General features: G+C 41.7%; 1 protein-coding gene across 3 annotated transcripts; it reads left to right on the plus strand.

Annotated features, from left to right (window-relative positions):
• Positions 1 to 1,860: 1,860 nt before the first annotated feature.
• LOC131102131 (myosin-9-like) lies at positions 1,861 to 24,430 on the plus strand. 3 transcript variants are annotated; one of them, XM_058047809.1, is made up of 43 exons: positions 1,861 to 2,027; positions 5,410 to 5,600; positions 5,671 to 5,811; positions 5,892 to 6,048; positions 7,687 to 7,714; positions 7,833 to 7,926; positions 8,219 to 8,239; positions 8,829 to 8,921; positions 9,009 to 9,072; positions 9,529 to 9,627; positions 9,893 to 10,036; positions 10,417 to 10,512; positions 10,595 to 10,671; positions 10,765 to 10,959; positions 11,293 to 11,466; positions 11,766 to 11,939; positions 12,076 to 12,190; positions 12,725 to 12,915; positions 13,222 to 13,343; positions 13,428 to 13,497; positions 13,579 to 13,739; positions 13,822 to 13,930; positions 14,076 to 14,207; positions 14,419 to 14,625; positions 14,717 to 14,854; positions 14,949 to 15,072; positions 15,177 to 15,348; positions 15,417 to 15,629; positions 15,932 to 16,076; positions 16,164 to 16,370; positions 16,729 to 16,833; positions 17,361 to 17,513; positions 17,627 to 17,875; positions 18,255 to 18,467; positions 18,562 to 18,774; positions 18,849 to 19,010; positions 19,307 to 19,435; positions 19,561 to 19,649; positions 19,756 to 19,879; positions 20,029 to 20,237; positions 20,325 to 20,433; positions 23,253 to 23,425; positions 23,791 to 24,430. In XM_058047809.1, the coding sequence occupies exons 2-43, from the start codon at positions 5,415 to 5,417 to the stop codon at positions 23,897 to 23,899; spliced, it is 5,886 nt and encodes a 1,961-aa protein (XP_057903792.1). In that variant the 5' UTR covers positions 1,861 to 2,027; positions 5,410 to 5,414; the 3' UTR covers positions 23,900 to 24,430. The 3 variants fall into 3 exon arrangements, with proteins under 3 accessions (XP_057903792.1, XP_057903647.1, XP_057903717.1); XM_058047664.1 differs by lacking the exon at positions 1,861 to 2,027 and adding an exon at positions 2,324 to 2,474; XM_058047734.1 differs by lacking the exons at positions 1,861 to 2,027; positions 8,219 to 8,239 and adding an exon at positions 2,324 to 2,474.
• The last annotated feature ends 146 nt before the right edge of the window (positions 24,431 to 24,576 follow it).

Below are 24,576 nucleotides of genomic sequence, written 5' to 3' on the forward strand. Positions count from 1 at the left end.
ATATAACTACTACTATATTACACATTGAAGAAGAACACTGCCGATATCGGTATCAATAATGGAGCACTGGACAACATCGAGTATCTCTAGTAAATCATTATGATAGAAATTTGTTACTTTAACTTTGCAGGTTCTATTGTGTACTGTCCAGCAGGCAAATAAACTGTAATACCTAGTTTGTCCGCAAGAGGGCAAACTATTCTCTCTGGAAGAGTACTAGTCACACCTGGCACTGTATTCATATTGGAGGTTAAGACTACGACTGGTTTTGGGGTATGGTGTTTTTTATTTTTATTTTTTGTAATTGTGTGTTCACAAAATGTAACAACTAGGGCAAAACAACTGCTCTTTGGATACTATTCTTCACTTTCCCACCTTTAGGGCACATTTCTACAGCTACCTTCAGGACATGACCTTACATGCTCATCACTGGAAGCTTACATAACACATTTTTGTCCAGGCTTGTTGCATTGCACTCACACTTGAAAGTGGTACAGTTATGTGCTTATTAAGTATACTATATTCACCCAGATTGTGCACATATTCTGACTTAACAGTATATAGCAAATTTGAGCAACAGATGAGAAGCAGGAAGTATGCGAAGGTGGCGTAACAACAGACTGTCTCCCTGCGGCTGTGAGAAATGAACAAACAGGATGACAGCTGACACACTCGATCTACCGCTTTTGCTGACAAGGAATGCAAAACTTTTTTTATGACACAACAGCCCTGCAAAATTCAAATTGACATCATTTCAGAGGGTCCATTTTGGTTTAACTAACTGAATGGTCAGATTATTATTTTTCAGGTCCCCAGCCAATGCAAGGCCCTTATAATCTATCAACATCCATCTATGCATTGTCGTCATTAATTAGAATTGGCATATAGACAAATACCCATTCACACCCAAACATTAGTGCGTAAAATGAGTGTTATAATGAACACTGCTGTTGCACAAACACACCCTATGGCAGTAAAATGTGTCCTCTGTGTCTTCTGCTCATGTTGCAACATGCTGCAGCCTCTATACGTGTCAACCTCACCACTCACCATCTTTGGTGTGGGGCAGTAGCAGCAGAGGTAATGATGGGGTTTGAAAAAGAACACTGAAAAAAAAACACACAACAGGCCTCACCTCCTCTTACCTCTTCTTTCCTTGTTTTAATCTCAATCTGACCATATATGGTAAGGAAATGAGGGCAACGCTCATTGGTGGAGGGAGACAAATGTGCAGGTAGTCACCCCCTGTGTAATGTATATGCCTATGCACTTTTTCACCTTGTTGTCTAATCAATATGATGACATTTTGCCTCGCCTCACAATTTAAAAGACTCCTAATTGTGTTTATCATGCTATGCAATGGATTTGAATTCATGTGATAACTTTGAGTGAGTGTTTGCTCTTACCTAGTAGTGTCATATCTGCAGGTACAGACGAGTCTTGCATTCCTACACACCTCTGCACTATCAGGACAGACGCCTATCTGTCTGTAAATAACTTCCAAAAGAAGCCGTAATATATTCTACAAATACTTTCAGAATGTTCATGTATTTCTAGTAAATAGCGTGTTAAATGCATTCAGGCTGATGCTGAAGATGTTTTATTTGTATGATAAATAAAACTGCATACATAGTTGCACTCTAATATGTTTGAAAATACATGGCATCTACAGTGATGGTTGAATTTCAAGAACTGCATCTGATTGTTGTTGGGGTTTTTTGAACACACATTAAAACTACTCATGCTTATGTGTTGGAAATAGTTCCAAAACCTAAATCGGATTTTACAAGCAGTCATTGAACGCAACACAGCTCCCCAAAAGGGGAAGGTAGGGAAATATGGCTACAAAAAAGAGGGCGTGGTTTCGAATTTACCTGCGGGTCAGAGACGGCTGAGCGTCCATCCTAAGAGCACGCGATCCCCACAGAGCCCAAAGGTGACGGATCCTTCCAAGCCCGACTTTGGCTGTCTCGAATACGGACACAAAGACGCCGAGTCTCTTCCTCCTCTTGTAGCTGAAAGAACAGGTGTGTCCGCGTTGTTGTCGCTTTTATCTTTTATTGTATGATGTCAAGTTTAAAAAAAAAACTCGGGCAGAAGTTTAAAACTTTATCAAGTACTTAAATATGGCGCAGGTGTCGTTCATCAGCCTTCAAAGCTCGCGCATGCTCACTCCACTTCCTAATTAAACGTCTTTTGCTAAAATGTTTAAAAATGAAGATTACTAAAATGCAAATATTAACTGTGTCGACTCATGACAAGGGAAAAAACTAAACTCTTTCTACCGCCTCCTCTTTTAATGTAAAGGCTTCAAAGACAGAAACGCCATTAAAGAAGATTCTTTGATGTGACGTCATGTAAAATTGAGACGTTGATGTTATCACCGCTGGTGGGCTAGTTCTCATTTAAATTCCTAAAACACACAGTCAAGACAAAAATACCCTCCTCTTTGAGTATGTATGTTTGCATATCAGGTATGTTCACTCTATTTGTTTGTTTGTATTCTTGTACAATATATTGACCTTAGTAGTAGAAAGAAGCAATATGTGTAGAAGTCATTGGATTATATACAGGTTCTCCAAAGTGCAGTCCAGGGGCTATTTGTAGCCCACAGCTTATTTTTAATGACCATAGCACATATTAGAGTGCTTCTTTCACAGTCAAATATTAATTCTAGTCTTATGCATATTGGAATGTGTGTCTTGTACTTGGTAGCTCCTGTTCAACACTATGTTCAGCAGGTGCTGTTTGTAAAAGTGTTATACAAATAAAGTTGTCTTGGCTTGTCTAATAACCCCTAGCATATTCACAAATAAGATTAAGGTTAGGACCGCACTGAAAAGGCAAAAATAGTTGTATTGTCACACGATATCAAAGCATCTTCCATTTTTCTTAATGCCGCCCCCTGGCCTGGGATGGTATTAATCAATTAATCACACAGTAAATGAGAATTAACTTTTTTAATTAGTTTTCTTAAATACATTGGCATGTGCATGCTTGTCTGTTTTCCTTGTTTCCACCCTGTGTATTGGTTTCATTACCCTGCCATGTTTGTTTGATAGAACATCAGCATGAATGGAGTGAGCCCTTTGGTCAGTCATGGTTTTGGTGGGTGGAGGCAGGGCCCGGTAGCATACACACAGAGTGCAGAAGATTGGAATGTAGTAGTAGTTAAATAATTTACTACATAGCCAAGAAGGAAGAAGACCTCTGTTCAAGTTAACAGACTTGGGGGGGATAAAGCGGACATAACGTGTTGAAATCTCTCCCCTTCTTCCTTCCGTGGCCTCCTCCTATTGTGTTGTTCCCTGAAGGCAACACCGCATCAATGGCGAAAACATGGAACAGCAATCAAAGCTGTTTTTTTTTTAAACCTGATACTCTGAGCTCCTCGTTGTTTTCAACAAATGCTGACCTCAGCTCATTTTTGTGCAATACCTGAACTCTGTGATGTATAATTAACTGAAAACCTACTCATTCCCCCTTTTTCCTTATAATTATTTGTGCATCTGACTGCATAACAGTGCAGACCCCCTTACCCCCTCAAGACCTGATTCCAGACCAGTATCACCCAGTCGCAAACTGCAACTTTTCAAAAGTATCTTTTACTTCCAAACATAATGGCACATACTGATACAAATTAGAATATTACAGTTTTGGAGTAGTAGGGTAATAAAGGTGGATGGATAGCGGAGACTTGTATCCAGGGTGTGGCTGGAGACAGTCACTGATGACATTTCTTTCCTTGCCCGGACCTGTTGCTTCCCAACATTCCTCACAACAAAGCATTTCTCCTTTCCACATCCATCAGGACTTTGAAGATATATTTTTTTCTTCTTTTTGTTTCCCGACGGCGGAGTTACTAGGTCAACAACTGGATGATGATTTTGGGCATTAGTGAGGACAGGTGAGAGTTGAATGATTAGTGGAATTTTGTCTAATGAGCTTTCCATCATGGAGAGTTGAAGATGTGGTCAACTGTTCATAAAAACACTTGTTTTTGTATGAATTTTGGGAGTTACAAAATTGTTGTATGTTCATGTTTGGCTATTGAAGTCTGTGTGTGTGTTTTGGTTAATCTAAGGCTCTGTGGCTGATTGTTATTGATCGAGGAAGTTGCTACCAATTCAACCATAAAACTTGTCAATCCGGATAGTGGGTCGTATCTGTTTATCTTTCACAACCCTACTAAACACATTACATTACAGTGGATGTTTCTTTTTTGTGCATTGGGCTATGTGAGAAATTTCAAGTCAGTCTTTGTGTTTAACTTAATACGTGGCGGTGTGTTTGTCAGAAGGCAACACAATAAGGGTGTATGTTTTGACCGGTATTCACCCTTTTGTGTGCAGTGGCTCTGGATCTGGCTGACACTATTGAACACGTTTAGTCATGAAAAAATTAGGACAAACCACGGGGTATAAAAAGAATAAAACATGTATTAAATACGAATATATGTCCCTTTACCTGCACAAGTAGTATATTAACTATCGGATAAACCCAGCATGGTAAAATACCCAGTAGTCCCCATATCACTGACATCTTCACCACAAATTTGGCAAGCCCTCAAAGACACTGACAGTAATCGCCTCCACCTTACGTGTTGCTTCCCGTTAGGCTGTCTGTCAGCGCAGTTGCGCAAAACTCTCCCTAGATGATAAAGCCATTGGTGAGATTCACTTGTTTTCTTTTTCTACTGTACGTAAAAAATATCTTTACTGCAACATTAGATACACCTGTACGATATATACTAATAAAAATGTTGCCTTTACAAATATGCTGACACTCTATTCTGATAGACTGTTGTTACTGTGGCTTTGTAGTTTGCGGATGTTTCTCAAATAGCTCATGATGCCGTTTTGCAGTTGGACACTACTGCAGCGGTGGTGTACATTTTTAACATGTATGTCCTCAAAAGCTGAGCATTCCGAAGTAAGTGGCGCTTATTTGATTGTGTTGATATACCTAATATTCTATTGTAGAGTCGTTACTGCCTGGTGGATACGGTGATGGCGAAGTACAAGCGGCTGAAATTAGTTTTCTTTGGAGGGTGGATGGGATCTCCCTTTTAAAGATAAGGTGTGTTCAAGGAGCTGGATGAGGTGTTTCAGGCATCTGGGCCAGATACTTCCCGAGGGAGGTGTTCAGGGCACGTCGGACCGGTGGGACGCCTCGGGGAAGGCCCAGGACACATTGGAGAGTGTCTCTCTTAACTTACCTGGGAATGCGTCACGATCCAATGGGATGAGCTGGACAAAGTAATGTTGCTGGGGAGAGGGAAATCTGGGGTTCTCTGCTTAGGCTGTTGTCCCCATGACTCGAAATTGGATAAGACTTGAAGATGGAGGTTGGAGATGAACTGCATACAACCATGAAGTGTGTATAATCTGTGTGAATGTTTTTTTCAAGCTGCCATGAGTGACGCAGACAAGTTCCTGTATGGGGACCGCAGTGGGATGAGCAACCCACTCGCTCAGGCCGACTGGGCCAGCAAGAAGCAGGTTTGGGTTCCCTCTGAAAAGTTGGGCTTCGAGGCCGGCTCCATCAAGGAGGAGCATGGCGAGGAGTGTGTGGTGGAGCTCAGCGACTCTGGCAAAAAGGTAGAAAAAAAACAAAACACAATTTAAATATTTTTTCCTCTGATACACTTCCTGGTTCTTGCAATTCCAGGTGAAAGTCAACAAGGACGACATCCAAAAGATGAATCCACCCAAGTTCAACAAGGTGGAGGACATGGCTGAGCTCACCTGCCTGAACGAAGCCTCTGTGCTACACAATCTCAAGGAGCGCTACTACTCAGGACTCATCTATGTGAGTTTTACCCATCCTCGCATTACCATAGCAACGCCATGTATGTTGAGCTCAGCGTTTGGACTTCTCCCACCATGTAGACATACTCGGGTCTCTTCTGTGTGGTGGTCAACCCATACAAGTACTTGCCCATCTATTCAGAGGACATCGTTAATATGTATAAGGGCAAGAAAAGACACGAGATGCCGCCTCACATCTACGCCATCACCGACACAGCCTACAGGAGCATGATGCAAGGTACACAGCATTCACATACTACACGCATCTAAAAATGGAAAATTGGTGCATGTGTAATGACAGTGTTTCCAGTGAGGTGAGGTTCTCCCCCTGTAAGAAGTCCTTTGTCAGACGGGCATTGTGAACAGCTGTGTTGTGCTGTTGAAAAACCCAGTCATTACCACACACACACACACACAAAGGCCTTCAGTCATGAACGATGGCCCCTACAATATTTCTATATAACCAGCAGCTCCATTGTTCCATTGAAGGTGAAAGCACTCCAGATTATGATGGTGCCCTCTGCACTGTGTCGCGTGGTGGGATCTCATACATGATGGACAGTTGTTCGTCTGGTCCAACTGGTCTGGAGTGTCTTTTCCAGAGTTTTCTTTTTCTTTTGCTTTTTGATGCAATCTCTTGGAGCAATGTCCTCCTCCCCATAGACACGGAGCCCTTCCATTGATGGCAACACAGTATGACACACTCCATTTCCATTTTTGACAAGCTCCACAATTCCACCACCAAGTCAAGCCTGTGTAATGCCTCGCCCCCCCCCATCTGCTACCTTCTCAGTTTACGTTCTTCTTGCAGGTTCAGTTTCTAAAACCTGTAGGTTGTTCCTGTAACCTGTACCGAGAAGGTTCTGGATCCTCATTTGTCTAAAAGTAGTCTGCTGTTGTTGATGGAAGTAGAGCGAGATATGAAATCAATTCTGTTCTGGTAATGTTTAAAATCAACATATGCGGCAAAATACTGTAAGTATTGCATGTTATCATGAGTGTTTTTCTCTCTTTAGAACACACAGAAAAGGGATTGTGGATGATGGGTAAAATTCCTAAAAGGCAGTTTTTCCTTGAATCAAAATGTAAATTCTTGCAATTTTTCATCAAGGCAAAAGATCATTGACAACAACATTTTATCAAAAATAATTCAACTAAATGAACACTGCACCTATACTGTTCTACTTAGCATTTTGGGTCTGGTTACTACCATTTACATTGTAGTGGTCCCATTATGGTACCGATTATTGATACCCATCCATAATGGAAGAAACGGATAATCAAACACTTTTTGTGATGAACTGCAACGCACATTACCATGCCATTTTGGGTCCAATATCAGTGTCGCATCTGAATGGACAAAAATCTCCAGACATTTCTTTCACACATCTTGTAGAACAGTGATGCTGCTGAGCAATGCGTAATTGTCTCTTTTGCCATATTGAATATCAACTACTTTCGATGTGTGTGTGTGTGTGTGGGTGTGTGTGTATGTATATGTATATATATATATATATGTATATATATATATATATATATATATATATATATATATATATATATATATATATATATATATATATATATATATATAATTAGCCGTTTTAAATGTAGCTCGCAGGTTGAAAAAAGTGAGCACCCCTGTTGTTCACAGAACAATTAGTGTTCCCAGAAGAGTGGAAGCATTTATATCTGCAAATAAACCACTTTTTCTTACATTTTAACTTCCTAATGGCCAAGTGTGATAACGCTTTATGTAGTGTACGTAATCACAAAATAACATTTTCTGTTTTCCCAAACCCTTTCATTGTTTAGCATGTATTAATAGAGCCACTGCATTATGTTGACTACTTCCTTGTTTGTGTCTTGTCACCAGATCGAGAGGATCAGTCCATTCTTTGCACGTAAGTCTAGTCATTTATTGAATCTAATTTCCATGTGCTTCTGCAATTTTAGCTGTGCAAGTACGTGTTTTTTCTTGATAACGTTTCCATTTATGTGCATTGTGTGTCTCTTCTATAGTGGTGAGTCCGGGGCAGGGAAAACTGAAAACACCAAGAAGGTCATTCAGTATCTGGCCCATGTGGCCTCTTCTTTCAAGTCCAAGAAGGATCAGGTCTGCATCAACTTTCCAGTATATAATGTCACAACGAATGTCTTTCTTTTGCCTTTTTTTATGATACAGTCAACTTGAGCACATTCCTTTTTCAGGTCTTTGTACGTCTTTTTCCTGTCTACTGCGTGTGTGTGTGTGTGTGTGTGTGTGTGTGTGTGTGTGTGTGTGTGTGTGCATGTTTTAGTCATTTTATCTGAAGCATAGCACACAATTTTTTTTTTTCATTGATTCTTTGTGTGAAATTGTGTTCAAAGTTGCTGAACTCACCATTTCCCACCCTTTATCTCTGCAGGGCAGCACTGTTCTGTCACATGTGAGTTAATGGGACGCCGTAAGCATGTAGTTTTGTTTATGCAAGCTTACTAATGGGGAGTGTTCTGTTCTCTTGTGTGCCAAGGAAATGCATTAACATACATAATAGCTTTCTCAGAGACAAAACTCCAATAATGAGAAAACATGCAATAATTGGTAAATACTTTTAGCAGTTGTAGTTTATCAGTAAACTTCTTTAATTTATCAAGTGTAAATGCTCAACTAAGTGTAACTCATACTAAGGGAACCTGTCCCACCCCTGCCTTGAGTCATGGTTTTGTCTTGTTGTAGCCTGTATGTGGTGTCAGTCTGCAGTCCTGCATTTGCTGGGGGGGGGGCGTGTGTGTGTGTGTGTGTGTATGTATATAAATATATATATCTGTGTGTGTGTGTATAGGTATATGTTAGTGAACCTTTGTGCTTCTTGGCTTCCCGTCTGTGTGCTGTGCCTGTGCAAATAATTTTTTTTTTTACATGTACAATGTGCATGCATGCTTGTATTTGCCGTGGAAGTGCTGCATGTTTTGAAGTTTGTGTGACCTGTTGCTTAGTCCCGACCTGTCGATGGTTCTGATTTTCCTTTGTCTCAGGGGGAACTGGAGAAGCAGTTGCTGCAGGCCAACCCCATTTTGGAGGCCTTTGGCAATGCAAAGACAGTCAAGAATGACAATTCATCTCGATTTGTAAGAATGGCTCGCATACATCTTTTGTACGTTTCCTTGTGTGTGTTATTGATATTAACTTGACGTGCTTATTTTGCTTTCTTGTAGGGAAAATTCATCAGGATCAACTTTGATGTCAATGGGTACATCGTTGGAGCCAATATTGAAACTTGTATCTTTTATTTTGTTTTTGTTTTTCTTCTACATTTACACCTACACATTAGATGAAACAACATTACCTACAACAAACTCTTTCCAGTAGTTTAGCTCTTTTAAATGTCATAAAAGTGTAAAAAGTTAGGCCATAACTATGGTTAAAATAATGCCTAGTATTTATATGGCGAGACAGGCGTAGTGTAGGCACCCTGACTTTATGCTTTGTACTTTCATTCAAGTTTAAAAAGAAGTTAACTTTTAAAAATGGCATATATTTCCAATTTGTCTTCTGGTCCCCTTCTCTGGTGTCATGCCAAAAAAGCATAGCACACTGTAGAGTTAATCCTTTTTAGACCCTCGGTGAACTGCTAACAAATAACCATAGAGTTTTTTTCTGGACTACAATATGAACAATATAGCAGTTGTTTGTTTACACTTTGTTTTGCTCCATCCTTGACTGAAATGTTACCAGACCTGCTGGAGAAGTCTCGGGCTATCAGACAAGCGAAAGAGGAGAGAAGCTTCCACATCTTCTACTACATGTTATCTGGAGCAGGAGACAAGATGCGCTGTAAGAACCCAAGATCTTTTATCTCCGCAGATAGTTTCACAATTAACGATCATGACTTTGAACAGTCGCTGTTTTAAACCTGAGGTTCCTTTTTTTTTTTTTAACGTCTGCCCTCTGTAAGTCATGTGCACTTACCATACCAGTCAAGTTTGAGCAAATTTGTTCATGCTATTGAATGAACAAGTGTATTCCAACTTGTGACTGGTAGTGTAAGTAATCTGAATTGTGTAAATAATTCTTTGTTGCTCCTGTTCTCCCGATGCAGCCGAGCTGTGTCTGGAAGACTACAGCAAATACCGTTTCCTGTCCAATGGCAACTTGACAGTTCCAGGCCAGCAGGACAAGGACATGTTCTCTGACACCATGGAGGCCTTCCAGATCATGAGCATCCCAGAAGAAGAAAGAATTGGTACATTTTTTAAAATTTGAGATTACTTTTGTTAAAAAAAACGTATGCTTCTTCCACTTTTTGAACCTATAAATGTTGTTGCAATGTTGTATTCTCGATGCCAAAGCAGGTTTGCTCATTTGGAAGTGGGCCCTGAAAGAAGTGTTTTCTAACACCTGAGTTCTACTGATGTCAATGCGATCTGAACTTAACCTTATATAGGCTGCAGATTGCCTGCACACAGTAAATATGGACCCACATATCAAGTGCTAAAATAACAAAAGGCATTAAGCACCACATAAAATGTGGATTTTTCGTTGCTGTGATACATTTACAAATATATATGTCACAATATGACCTTGGAAAATCTGAACGAACTTTTAATATACGCGTGTCCTCAGGCCTGTTAAAGGTGGTCTCAGCCGTGCTACAGCTGGGCAACATGACCTTCAAGAAGGAACGTCACTCTGACCAGGCGTCTATGCCAGATGACACCGGTACACACTTTTAAAGCTTTAGTAACCTCTAGGCACAACCTAGAGTTTACCCAAAGTTTTTAACGCTCCTATTCACCCATAGCCGCCCAGAAAGTATCTCACCTGCTGGGCATCAATGTGACCGACTTCACGCGTGCCATCCTGTCACCTCGAATTAAGGTCAGTGTTTTTCATCTAAAAAAACCCAAAACAAAACAAAACAAAATCCGATGTCTGAGAAAACTGTCTTTTGTGTGTGTGCTTTCTCACCAGGTCGGCCGTGACTATGTCCAGAAAGCTCAGACCCAGGAGCAGGCTGAGTTTGCTGTGGAAGCCCTAGCCAAGGCGTCGTATGAGAGGATGTTCCGCTGGCTGGTCATGAGGATCAATAAAGCTCTGGACAAGACCAAGAGACAAGGAGCCTCCTTCATTGGCATCCTGGACATCGCTGGCTTTGAGATCTTTGAGGTGACCTGCCCTTTCTTGACTGAACTTTGTGTATTAAATAGGGGTGTCACGAGAGGAGATGAGAAGAGATTTTAACATTACTTTTAAGGAAGTACGCTGAAAAAATACAATATATTGCGATTTTCTAATTTTATTTCTACTACGTTAGCTTGCACTGCTTCTCATGAGGCTACACTCTTCCACACTGTTTATGCTATGCTGTGATTGATTTTATTCATCGTCATTCCAGTCTAGTGCCCAGAAGACATTTTTCTAAATGGAAAAACATGCACGAGATCTTGTGACAGTCCTAGTATTACATGATGATGATGATTATGACCGTTTTCCTTGTAGCTCAACTCCTTCGAGCAGCTGTGCATCAACTACACCAACGAGAAGCTGCAGCAGCTCTTCAACCACACAATGTTCATCCTGGAGCAGGAGGAGTACCAAAGGGAGGGCATTGACTGGAGCTTCATAGACTTTGGCCTTGACCTGCAGCCCTGCATTGACCTCATTGAGAAACATGTGAGCTTGTGACCTCTGTGGACCCAAAAACTTTGACTTGATACGTATGTACCATGCATGTATACAAACACGCATACAATGGCCAGAGTTGGATGGAATACATACTTGACTTGTCATAGTTAATGTTACTTATTTACTTAAGTAAAGTTCATTTAGTATTCAATTTGTACTGCTGGAAACCCTGAAGTATAATTTTATTTATTCAACTTACTCTATTTACTCAAATTGCTGTTAGTAGGAAAACATTTGAAAATTACCTGGAGACTGACACTCTTCTTCTGTTCCAATGTTGGTGGCAGTCTGGACCTCCTGGTATCTTGGCTTTGCTGGACGAGGAATGCTGGTTCCCCAAAGCCACAGACAAGAGTTTTGTGGAGAAGGTAGTTCAAGAGCAAGGAACACACCCCAAGTTCCAGAAGCCCAAGAAACTCAAGGATGAGGCTGATTTCTGCATTATCCACTATGCTGGGAAGGTAACTGATGACAGGTCTGCGTGTCACAACACAGTCAAAAATCACTGTCACATTAAGCAACTGCTATTGTAACTGCTAAGAGGTAATAGGAAATTGCGGCCCTTCTCATTGAATTCAATTAAATTAAACATTACAGGTGGACTACAAAGCAGATGCTTGGCTGATGAAAAATATGGATCCTCTTAATGAGTGTGTGGCCACTTTGCTCAACCAGTCCACAGACAAGTTTACTTCCGACTTGTGGAGAGATGGTGAGTAATAGCACATTTTCACTTATTTTATTTGTGTTAATTGTAAGACAAGCATGCAGTTTTCAACTAACCGATGACCCATTTCTCAGTAAATGTTTTAAAGCTATAACACGGAATAATTGAATCTTCAGCTAAACATTTGAAAATCATTTTGATGGTACCCTAACTTGTAATGAGGAGCATCTCCACCATTGGCATGGTGACCACAGATCACCTACTTATAAAGGTCTACAATATTGGTGGACCAGCCAATATTGTGGTACAATATTAGTACTACCCGTACACTAACATTAATTTTCCATTTCTATCACAATATATTTTTCAAACAAAAAGCCATCTTGTAAGTTGAATATATTTTAGATGTCCTGATTTTTTTTTTTACCAGTTAGGATGTTACAAAGTCATGGTGGGCACACACAAAACAAACTGGACCGGCAAAGCAATCTCACCAGTTTGTTAATGTTGAACAAGTGTGAACACCGCCTTAATTTCATACCTTAGTTTCATTTTTTACACCTTTTTTTGTCCTCGCAGTCGATCGTATCGTGGGCCTGGATAAGGTAGCGGGAATGTCAGACTCCATGCACGGTGCATTCAAAACCCGTAAAGGCATGTTTCGCACAGTGGGCCAACTGTACAAAGAGCAGCTGGGGAACCTGATGGCCACACTCAGGAACACCAATCCCAACTTTGTCCGCTGCATCATTCCCAACCATGAGAAGAAGGTACTTTTTTTTTTTTTTTTAAACAAACATTTACACGTTATGGCTACATCTTCACAATATGTGATTATATAAGCTGTATTCAAATTGTTAATTGGGTTTTTTCAATGGCAATGCTCACGTTTGACTGACAGTTATACCAATTGCTTTAACGTTGTTTATTCTTGATAGTTGTAGCATTCACACACAGTTAGTCAATGACAAAACAACTGACACAAAATGCAGTTTTGAAATCAAAATGTTTATTTGTAAGGGAGACAAACCACTCGTAACATGCTATTTTTGACAGCCCTAATTCCTACTTTTTAGGCAGGTAAACTGGAGCCTCATCTGGTTCTTGACCAGTTAAGGTGTAATGGAGTTTTGGAGGGGATCCGTATATGCAGGCAGGGCTTCCCCAACCGCATTGTCTTCCAGGAGTTTAGACAGAGGTAACAAACCCAGTGCCAGACATTGAGTCAGCAAGGAGAATAAAATGACCAACTTCATCATCTGTCTGTAATTGTGCTCCTCAGGTATGAAATCCTCACTCCGAATGCCATTCCAAAAGGATTTATGGATGGCAAGCAAGCATGTGTGCTCATGGTGAGAACCATAGATCACATTAAGAAATGATAGAGGAAAATGAATCTTAATCTGACCTCAGGAAACTTAACTCTATTTCAGATCAAGGCCCTGGAGTTGGATCCCAACTTGTACCGCATCGGGCAGAGTAAAGTTTTCTTCAGAGCTGGCGTCCTGGCTCACCTGGAGGAGGAAAGAGACATGAAGATCACCGATGTCATCATCAGCTTCCAGGCATTGTGCCGAGGATATGTGGCCCGCAAGTAGGACTGATTCAGTCTCTTAATTCTCTCATTCTCTCACCCTTGGCTGAAAAATGCTTTTGTTTTATTTTTTTAACCAAAGAGCCTTTGCGAAAAGACAACAACAGCTGACTGCTATGAAAGTTATCCAGAGGAACTGTGCAGCTTACCTCAAACTTAGGAACTGGCAGTGGTGGAGGCTTTTCACCAAGGTAAATAGGACATTACCCATAAAGGTCCATGCCTCGCCTCGTCGACTAAAGTCACTAAGAACAGTGGTCTATCACATTACTCTGTGATGCAAAAAAATCCCCTGCTTGATTTTGTGAGATTTTAAACTCTTTTCTTGTCTTAAAGGTCAAGCCACTACTACAAGTGACTCGGCAGGAGGAGGAGATGGTGGCGAAGGAGGAGGAGCTCCAGAAAGTCAAAGAAAGGCAACTGCAGGCTGAGGAGCAGATTCAAGAGTACGAAAGCAAGCAGCAGCAGGTACGATTTCAAATTGACCTTTTCATCCTGAAGTCAAACTGCATATACACTCTGTAACTTGTAAATAAAATGTGCTGATGGACTGAACCTGGACAGGCACATTAGAGTTTAGTGTGTGGCATTAACCCAATGTGTCTTAAATATTCAGTCAATATCCTTTTTGTTTTACTCGAGTCGGTTGATTCATTTTGCCCCTGACTGATTCCGCCAGCTGTCTGCCGAGAAGCTGGCCCTCCAAGAACAGCTCCAGGCTGAGACGGAGCTGTGCGCAGAGTCCGAGGAAATGAGATGCCGTCTTGCTGCAAAGAAGCAGGAGCTGGAGGAGATTCTTCATGATATGGAGGCTCGTCTGGAGGAGGAGGAGGAGAGGGTTGGTCAGCTGCACAACGACAGAAAAAAGATGCAGCAGAACATCAATGTAAGTGAAGGGGATCTTGATCACATTGGAGAACTCGTATCTACTTTAGCTGGAATTTCATGAGTTTGATTGGTCTTTTTGGGTTTTGTAGGAACTAGAGCAGCAGCTGGATGAGGAAGAAGCAACCAGACAGAAGCTCCAGATGGAGAAGGTTACCGTGGATGCTAAAATGAAAAAAATTGAGGAAGACATGATGGTGCTTGATGACCAGAACAACAAGCTCAACAAGGTCACCAGTACTCTTTGGCACTTCTCATGGCTGCCTCGAACTGAAGAAAGAATATATTCATTAATTTGGTATTTTCGTTTGTTTTCAATTTTAGGAGAAGAAACTGATGGAGGAGAGGATCTCTGAGTTCACCACCAACTTGGCTGAGGAAGAAGAAAAGTCTAAAAGCTTACAGAAACTCAAGAATAAACATGAAGCCATGATCACAGATTTGGAAGGCAAATATTGATATGAATTATTAAGGGTGTTCATTTACTTTTAAGGCTAATGATTTTCATCTTGCACTGATTTAACACAGCTTTGTTTGTGTCCTAATGTTCAGATCGCCTAAGAAAGGAGGAAAAAATGCGCCAGGAGCTAGAGAAAAATCGCCGTAAACTTGAGGGTGACTCCAATGATCTCAGTGACCAGATTTCAGAACTTCAAGCCCGGATTGCTGAACTTGAAGCTCAGCTGGCCAAGAAAGAGGAAGAACTGCTCGCTGCACTGGCCAAGTTGGTGCCTGTCTATTTGTCTAATTTCAGCACACCTGCAAAACTGACGTGCTTTATTCTGTCTCCAGGATTGAGGAGGAGGCTGCAGCCAAGAACATGGCCCAGAAGAAGATCCGAGAGCTGGAAGCTCAGATCTGTGATTTGCAGGAGGATTTGGAGATGGAGAGGCAGGCGCGCAGCAAGGCAGAGAAGCTGCGCAGGGATCTGGGAGAGGAGCTGGAAGCACTGAAGACTGAGCTGGAGGACACTTTGGACTCTACTGCAGCACAGCAGGAACTCAGGTAACAAGAAAAGTCCATAGTTGGCCCTCCTTATCTCTAACTCTTAATCACATGCAACACATGATGTTGATTGTGTCCCATTGGGATACAGAAGGGTGTGTCAAGTGCAGCCTGGGGTCAAAGTTGTATCATTGTTTACATGTACACTCCTGGGATCCCGTCTGCATCTAATGTCAATCATATAATCTAATGGCTCCTAGCATGTGTACCTTAGGTCAACTGTCGGGAAATTTTACCTCCAGAATGCTCCAGTCAGATGTCAAAAGGACCTCCTTACGTTAATATTTTTCCTTCTCCTCCAGGAGCAAACGTGAGACAGAAGTTGCCCATCTCAAGAAAACTCTGGACGATGAGGCCAAAGCCCACGAACAGCAGATGGCTGACATGAGACAAAAACACAACCAGGCATTTGATGAACTCAATGACCAGCTGGAGCAGGCCAAGCGGGTAATGAACGTAGAGGCCGTAAACCTACGACAACAACAACAAGATGTGGCGTTTGACACTTGATCTTGTCCACTCTCCTTCCTATAGAACAAGGTGTCAGTGGAGAAATCCAAGCAAGCCCTGGAGAGCGAGTGGAACGAGGTGCAGATTGAGCTCAATACTCTGAGGCAAGGCAAAGCGGATTCAGAACACCGTCGGAAGAAGGCTGAGTCCCAAGTTCAAGAGCTTCAGGTCAAATTTGGAGACAGTGAACGGCAGAGGCAGGAGATGGCCGATAAAATGGCCAAGATGCAGGTATGGTCTGACAGTTTGGATAGAGCAATGTTGTTCACAAATAGGGGGGTCGCGATACAATTTTTCCACTTCCCATATAATTCCAATATTGCAGCCTTAAATATCGATCCAATATCAGCACAAATCATATATACCTTTTTTTGGACTTAAATCAAAAATACTGCATTGTGGCTAATCTCTCCAACACACAGTGTTAAATAAAGTAACAATCACATGGGTTCTGCATTTTTTTTCAAATCTGGTGTCTGACTTACAGCCGATGTACATTTCAGATCGGGACACCCCTATTCAGTGTTTGTGCACAGAAAGACGCACTGACTCTGATTCTGATTCTGACAATTTTAAATTCTTTTTTTAGTCGGAGCTCGATAATGTCAACAGTCTGTTGACTGAAGCAGAGGGCAAGAGCATCAAATCCAGCAAAGACCTCTCTTCGGTTGAGTCTCAGTTCCAGGATGCTCAGGTACTATTATTATTATTATAATACGGGAGCCAGGCAATGACATTTCCTTGGCATTTTCACTGCTGTGTTATTGTGCAATGACAATAAAGAAAGTCTATCGCTCTCTCTATATCTCTATCTATCGCTATCGGATCCCTGCATATTTGTCATTCAGCATTTGCGACCCTGCAAATTTTCAGATTTTTTTATTTTTTTAGGTTTTTTTTTTTCATAAATATGTGACTGTACAGGGAAAATGTACAGAGCATGCACCACTGTTAGAAACCCACAATTTGTACATGTGTGTCTATATCCTTCACTCATAATTAACTTATGGACTATAGAAAGAACCTGTCAACCGTTGCCTTAGAAATGTGTACATAGTATTATATTTTTCTGTCAGGTTTACAGGATGTCTCCGTAAGGTGCAAATGTTTCTGTACTGATACAGGACATTACAGAAGGCAACTGATGTCCATGGAAATAATTAACAATGTAAACAAATACCGCAGCTTTTCTAAAGTTCTTCTTTTGTTCCTGAATTCCAGGAGCTGCTCCAAGAGGAGACTCGCCAGAAACTGAACCTCACCAGTCGCTTGCGACAGCAAGAGGAGGAGCAGAACACTCTGCGTGAGATGCTGGAAGAAGAGGAGGAAAGCAAGAGGAATATGGAGAAACAGGTCTCCTCTCTTCAGGGCCAGGTTAGGCAATGATATACTGGCTTTATTCTTCTCACGGCTTCTTTCCTTTTTTCCTCAATCCCTGAGAAATGTGAAATTCTTGGCTCTCCTCATTCCCTCCTTGGTGTTTATAGCTGACCGAGCTGAAGAAGAAGCTCGACCAAGAGGTGGCCAACCTAGAGAGTGCAGAGGAAGCACGCAAGCGAACCCACCGAGATGCCGAGTGTGTGAACCAGCAGCTAGAAGAGAAGAGCACCGCATACGACAAACTGGAAAAGACCAAAACACGTTTACAGCAGGAGCTGGACGACCTCATGGTGGACCAAGACAACCTGAGGAATATAGTCTCCAACCTGGATAGGAAGCAGAAGAAGTTTGACCAGGTAATGTAGACACCCACACAGCAAAAGGCACAACCCCGAAAGTCTTTAAACCATAAGTAGCTTTGCAGCTTGATTAAAATAAAATTAGATACACCTGCCCGGTGTGAGAGCCAATGGAAGAGCGGAACAGAAATTTAAATGTATATAGTGTCATAGTTTCACACTTTCAAACAATTTTTTATTATTATAACTGTTTAGGACTTTACTGCATCATACTGAGATAAAACTCAATGATCGTAATCTGTTGCAGTTCTATACCATGACCATACTTTATTTTAGTTTTTCTTCACATTGGATTATTTATAGCAGAGATTGATTCTATGAAAGCTCTGGCTATATTAAGCACTTTGTATTAAAAACTCAATCCCTCCCCGCTTAGATGCTGGCTGAAGAGAAGACCATCTCCGCTCAGTATGCTGAGGATCGCGACAAAGCCGAGGCTGATGCCAGAGAAAAGGACACACGAGCACTGACGCTTGCACGTGAGCTGGATACCATGACTGACCTGAAGGATGAGCTGGATCGGGCCAATAAACTCCTCAAAGCCGAGATGGACGACTTGGTCTCCTCCAAAGATGACGTGGGCAAGAGTGTAAGAGCACACGGAAATATCTTGGTGCAACAGAGATGAATGGTAGAAGGGACATTTTTTTCTCATTCTCCACATCCTTACTCTTCATCCACAGGTTCACGAGTTGGAGAGGTCAAAGCGTGCAATGGACCAGCAGCTCGAGGAAATGCGGGTTCAGCTGGAGGAACTGGAGGACGAACTGCAGGCCACAGAGGATGCCAAACTACGCTTGGAGGTCAACATGCAGGCCATGAAGGCTCAGTTTGACAGAGATCTGCAAGCCAGGGACGAACAGGGCGAGGAGAGAAGGAAGCAGCTGGTCAAACAGGTGACGTGTGCATGTACTTGATGGATATCTAAAGTCTGATTTATGTATACTGTAATCATGTTTCTCTCCTTTAGGTTTGTGCGATGGAGGTAGAGCTGGAGGATGAACGCAGGCAGCGTTCTCAGGCTCTATCCTCCAAGAAAAAACTGGAGTTGGATCTGGGCGAGCTTGAAAATCAGATCGATGCCGCCAACAAGGGAAGGGATGAGGCCCTTAAGCAGCTGAAACGACTACAGGTAAAGCATGAAAACATCTTTGCATGGACCAAGGTGTCCAATGTGCAACCCGGGGAACATTTTAGGCCCTCATCTAATTTTTTTTTAATTGGTCCTCAGCATATTGTTAAATAATAATAATGGAATATATTTGAAAGGACACTAATTAGGTTTATCGCCTATGACACCAAGCTAATGAGTCAATGTTTTATTCAGATTTAGAATGTATTGACCTACGTTGGATTGGATTGGTTTGAATATCTTTTGTACACAAGCCTGACAAAAGCCGTCAAATCTGCTGTTTGTCTATCACAAAGGCCCAAATGAAAGAGCAAATTAGAGAGCTTGAGGACCTGCGCTTGTCCCGAGACGAAGCAGTGAACAGCGCCAAGGAGACTGAGAGGAAGCTGAAGACCATGGAGGCTGATGCCCTGCACTTGCAGGAGGTACACATTACACCTTCCTCTTATTTAGTCACTGACATAACCAGTGTTCAATGAGGTATTGAATACTATTAATAGGTTACATGTCAGAGAATATCTTGCACATTTGTAGCTCTGGTGTCTTCCAGGATCTTGCTACTGCAGAACGCCTCAAGAGACAAATCCAAACGGAGAGAGATGAGCTCCAGGATGAAATTAACAACGGCAACACTAAAATGTATGGACAATACTTTTATTAGAACCATGGCGGGAGATCCATATGGAGCAATATCTTTTTCAGCTACTGAGCGTAGACTGATGTTGCTTGTCAATTTGCTGTTCAGTTCTCTGCTGACAGAAGAGAAAAGGAGGCTGGACGCTCGCATCAGTCAACTGGAGGAGGAACTGGAGGAAGAGCTGCTTAACACAGAGATGGTCAACGACCGTCTCAAGAGAAGTGCCCTGCAGGTAATGCTTCAATACTTCAATCTTCAATGCTTCAATATATAGTTCCATCCAGAGGTATAATCACAAGAAACCCAGACAAAGGTCTTTTATACTCACGGATGTGCATGGTTCCCATGAAGCTGTATTTTTCCTGCTTATGACATTTTTAGATGGAGCAGTTGACCACCGAAGTGAGCGCAGAGCGCAGCACCTCCCAGAGACTGGAGGGGACTCGTTCCCAGCTGGATCGCCAGAACAAAGAGCTGAAACTGAAGCTGCAGGAGCTTGAGAGCACCGTCAGGTCTAAGTACAAGTCCACCATTGCCACCATGGAGGCCAAGATTGCACAGATGGATGAACAGCTTGACGTAGAGTCAAAGTGAGTCCTTTTGGGAGTTGTTGGGTGCATTCCAAACTTTTTTGCCATGGTGTCCTCCATTAACTTACCATTTTGGATTGAATTCAGAGAGCGTCAACAGGCATCCAGGCTTGTCAGGAGAACGGAGAAGAAGCTGAAAGAGATGATGTTGCAGGTTGACGATGAAAGACGCAACACCGAGCAATACAAGGACCAAGTAAGCCTCTTTCAAAATGGCTGCAAGTCCCGACCTGGCATTTTGTAAAGTTCCTATCAGAGCAGGTGGGATGCCTCCTGTGAGTGAAGATATACCCCAGTGACATTCAAGGATCCCCAAAATCTAGCTTGTGCTTTTAGTAAGCCATAGTGCATACACGTAACATGAAAGGGATAGTTTGGATTTTTGACGTGAAATTGTATGACATCCCCATCACCAGTGTAGTGCAACGGTGACTTTTCACCTGTGAGCCAAGTTCTGGTCAAATTTTGGTGTTGAAGTACTATCTGCTAGCTGGTGGTGTCACAAAAGTTAAGTGTTTTGCTCCTCAAAATCAATGTGTTCAAAATAGTAATATATTTGCATCACAAAACCATTTACCCCCTAAAAATTAGACATCACAATCGCAGTACAGTATTTTTTTCTCCCTTTTCGTACCACTGCATGCTGCCGCCTTTCAACCACATCTGAGACAAGTCCATCCATTTTCTGACCCTCATGAGGGTGGCGGGCATGATGGAGCCTATCCCAGCTGTCTTCGGGCGAGAGACAAGTCTATGATGAAAATGAACAGGGTCTATCTGCATTATTAAAACTGAGCTGCCATTGTGGAACAGTCTTGAAGATAACAAGGGACATCTTAAGCATATTATTTTGATTATTCCTGTACGATAAGTACGTCAAGGTCACTTGCACATGGGTGCATCATGTTTCGATTTCAGACAGATTTCAAACTGTAAATACTGTGCAGCATGGGGTCCGTTAGCCCTATTTTTAAACATTGACTGGCCTGGAGTTAATGTATTTGTACTTGAGGTATGTTTAGTTGCAAAATATTCAACATTGTCCTGTTTTAAGTTTTATTAACTGATAGCAGATGCACCTTTTATGACTCTGAAATTCTCCAAATTCTGGAGTCATAAAGGTTTATCTGCAGAATAACTATCCCATAATTCCTTGTTATAATAGTGGTAGATTAATTAATACTGAGCTTTCCTCACACCAAAATCATTTAATAAAAGAAAATGCATAAAATATTAAAGTACAATTTCATTGTGAAATTTCAGTCGCGTTTTCCTGAAAACGTATCAAAATGCAGATGCAAATGCAAATACCTTGTTACCTCTCGGTTGACGAAGAGATGACGACATTCCTTGTAGCACAAAGCCAAAGGATACCTTTATGAACCGGACTGTACTGATGCCGAACTTCGTCAGATGCTAGAACAGTCAAAGAGAGAGATGAAGGACAGAGAAGTGGTCCAAACTGGAGCTGTGAGTAGACTGTACCAAGATCCACGTTTTTCCATGTTATTTTGACACTGGACATTTTTTTAAAATGTAAAGCTAACACAAATATTGCATACTCTGAGAAGAAACGTGGACAGAACCACCGCGTATCTGACTACAGTTAGCTTCTAAACAAGGTGGTAATTATAGGGGGGCGTCTATTTAGCTAGTGACCGTATAGTTCTTACCTGGTGTGCTTGAACAGTTCTTCAAAACAATCTTCCTATGTTCCGGGCGTGTATTAATATATCCGTCTTCGTTGAAATGTGAACCACACACAAGAAGAAAACAAAGTTGCCTAAAAACAACGTCGGTGACAGGAAAGTGATGGAATACACAGGGCGATTCACAGTTACCAGCATAGCTTTCACTTATCGCGCGACGAGGGGGGGGGGCGCATGTAAACACCGAGGAACAGTTGACAGGCGGCAGCACCTGGTGGTGAGAAGGGAGCAAAATCAGCACAGCTATATATTGTGAGGTGCAATTTTGGTGTTCAGCACTGTTGCTAACTTTTCAGTCAGAAAAATAGCTATTGGCTGTCCTGGTAGTCTATAGAAGTAGCGAAATGGCGCCATCACCCAATTTGCGTATGATGTAATATCATAAAAAAACAACCCAATAGAAACACAAAAAAGTGAGTAAACGACCTTTTAAAATTGACCATATTTGAATGGAAAGATAAAGATGTAACTTTAATATAGTTTTGTAAAGAAAACTTGTAGGTTATGTGATGCAAATGTAACTTCATTCATTCATTTTCTACCGCTTTTTCCTCACGAGGGTCGCGGGGGTGCTGGAGCCTATCCCAGCTGTCTTTGGGCAAGAGGCGGGGTACACCCTGGACCGGTCACCAGCCAATCACAGAGCACATATAGACCATTTACACTCACATTCATACCTATGGACAATTTCGAGTCTCCAATTAACCTAGCATGTTTTTGGAATGTGGGAGGAAACAGGAGTACCCAGAGAAAACCCATGCATGCACGGGGAGAACATGCAAACTCCACACAGAGATGGCTGAGGGTGGAATTGAACCCTTGTCTCCTAGCTGTGAGGTCTGCACGCTAACCACTAACTCTAAAATGTAACTTTTGAACAAATATTTTTTGAGCCCCACTAACTGCTTTCACAACCAAATTCAGCTCATGAGACGAAGTAGGGGTCAACATCGATGCACTACACTGCTGATTCGGATGTCACACAGCTTGATGTGGGACAGGATGATACAAATGTTAGCAACACTATTGGGCTACAGTATTAACATAACACTTTTTAACAACATCAAGCGAGGTTTGCTGAAGGAAGAAAAAGGATCAATGTTGCAGCTGGACTGTTAGTCGGTAGAGCTCTAGGCTTGATTTTTAGGATGTGCAGTGAAGGCAGCCTTTTAATGAAGCTGTCCTCCGTGAACTGATGGGCATGTACGGACAGAAGCAGTGTCATGTCGACCAAGAAGGAGGGTTTTCTGTACCAAAATGTACTGATTAACTATGCATACACTTAAGTATACAACCCCTCTTCCAGGCTGACAAGACAAACAACCGTATGCGTCAACTTAAGCGCCAGCTCGAAGAGGCCGAGGAGGAGCTGACGCGAGCCAACGCTTACCGCAGGAAGCTACAGAGGGAGCTCGATGACGCTGCAGAATCAACAGATTCCATGAACCGGGAACTCAGCAGTCTGAAGAGCAAACTCAGGTGAGAGCGCCCAACCTTTTTGGCGCCCCAAACTAAATCTTACGAAGTATATACATACGTTAATGATGTACTTTCTGCATCAATTGTTTTGCCTGCCTTTATACGTCACTGGCACAGTGGTTGGGAAACACTGCTTTTGTGTACATTCAAATCTTAGCAAGGGACTGAGATGTAACTAAATAAAATAAAAGCAGTTTTCCAAATGTTGTTTTCTACTGAAACTGTACTCTTTGAGCGACATTTCACTTGTTGTAGATAATGATCCCTTACTAGTTGAGCAATTCTCATCTTTTGTGATGTCAAAAACAGTATTTCCAGCTCTTGATTGGGAATACCGACTTATATTTGAATGTTTTGGTTTGAAGGCGTGGGGACGTGCATTTGAACATACGACGCACCATGAATCGCACGGGGTTGGAGAGCGATGAAGATGTGGACATAACGACTGAGGTGTCTGAGCCTGCTGCCGAGTGAGCGAAGGAACAAGCAAAGGGGAAAAATGTTTGGATGATTTACAGTAAATGTGCAACTTTTGCCAAACATAAGCCATGACATTCTGAAAGTATATATCATTCTAGGACAGAATTTGCCTTTCATTCCCTTGGGTGATGCTATATCCTTATTGATCTTTTACATATAATGCATTCATATTTGGGCCAAATATTCACCTCATGAAATGTCTGTTTACTCATAGTCTAGTCATTTTCTACTTAAAGGGGTTTATCATGTTGCTTTGGTCTACTCGCTGTTACACTATTTTTGCATACATGTTATGGTGCTGGTGCTAGCTCACATTTGACATCAGATTCTGTATTGTCACTTAACTAATGGTGGTAGGTTGCTTTCACAACATTTAGCAGCAGGGCTCACTCTGTGCACATTTTTGGTGAAATGGAACTCCTTAATACTGCATTACCAAAAGTACATATATTGCCAATATTTTATGGCTGGTCTTTATTTTATGAAATGCCTTAATGCAATAAATATATAAATGTCTACAACGTGCATTTTGTCATTACTACTTTGTTTTATCACAAACTCATGAGAAAGTGAAGGTCCACCATAGGCCTCACAACAAGCAGCTTTTCTGAGGCACATATTTGCAAACTTCGCAATCACACAACCGTGAATATTAACCTTCAAATATACAG

The sequence above is a fragment of the Doryrhamphus excisus genome, chromosome 1, assembly GCF_030265055.1.
Source record: "Doryrhamphus excisus isolate RoL2022-K1 chromosome 1, RoL_Dexc_1.0, whole genome shotgun sequence".
In the NCBI taxonomy this organism is placed as follows: domain Eukaryota; kingdom Metazoa; phylum Chordata; class Actinopteri; order Syngnathiformes; family Syngnathidae; genus Doryrhamphus; species Doryrhamphus excisus.

What these genes read in the sequence shown, in the direction of transcription:
- LOC131102131 (XM_058047664.1), top strand. An exon ending in CTACAGGAGCATGATGCAAG is followed by an intron (nt 6,049 to 7,686) that starts GTACACAGCATT and finishes TCTTGTCACCAG; the next exon opens with ATCGAGAGGATCAGTCCATT. An exon ending in TGGAGCCAATATTGAAACTT is followed by an intron (nt 9,073 to 9,528) that starts GTATCTTTTATT and finishes AAATGTTACCAG; the next exon opens with ACCTGCTGGAGAAGTCTCGG.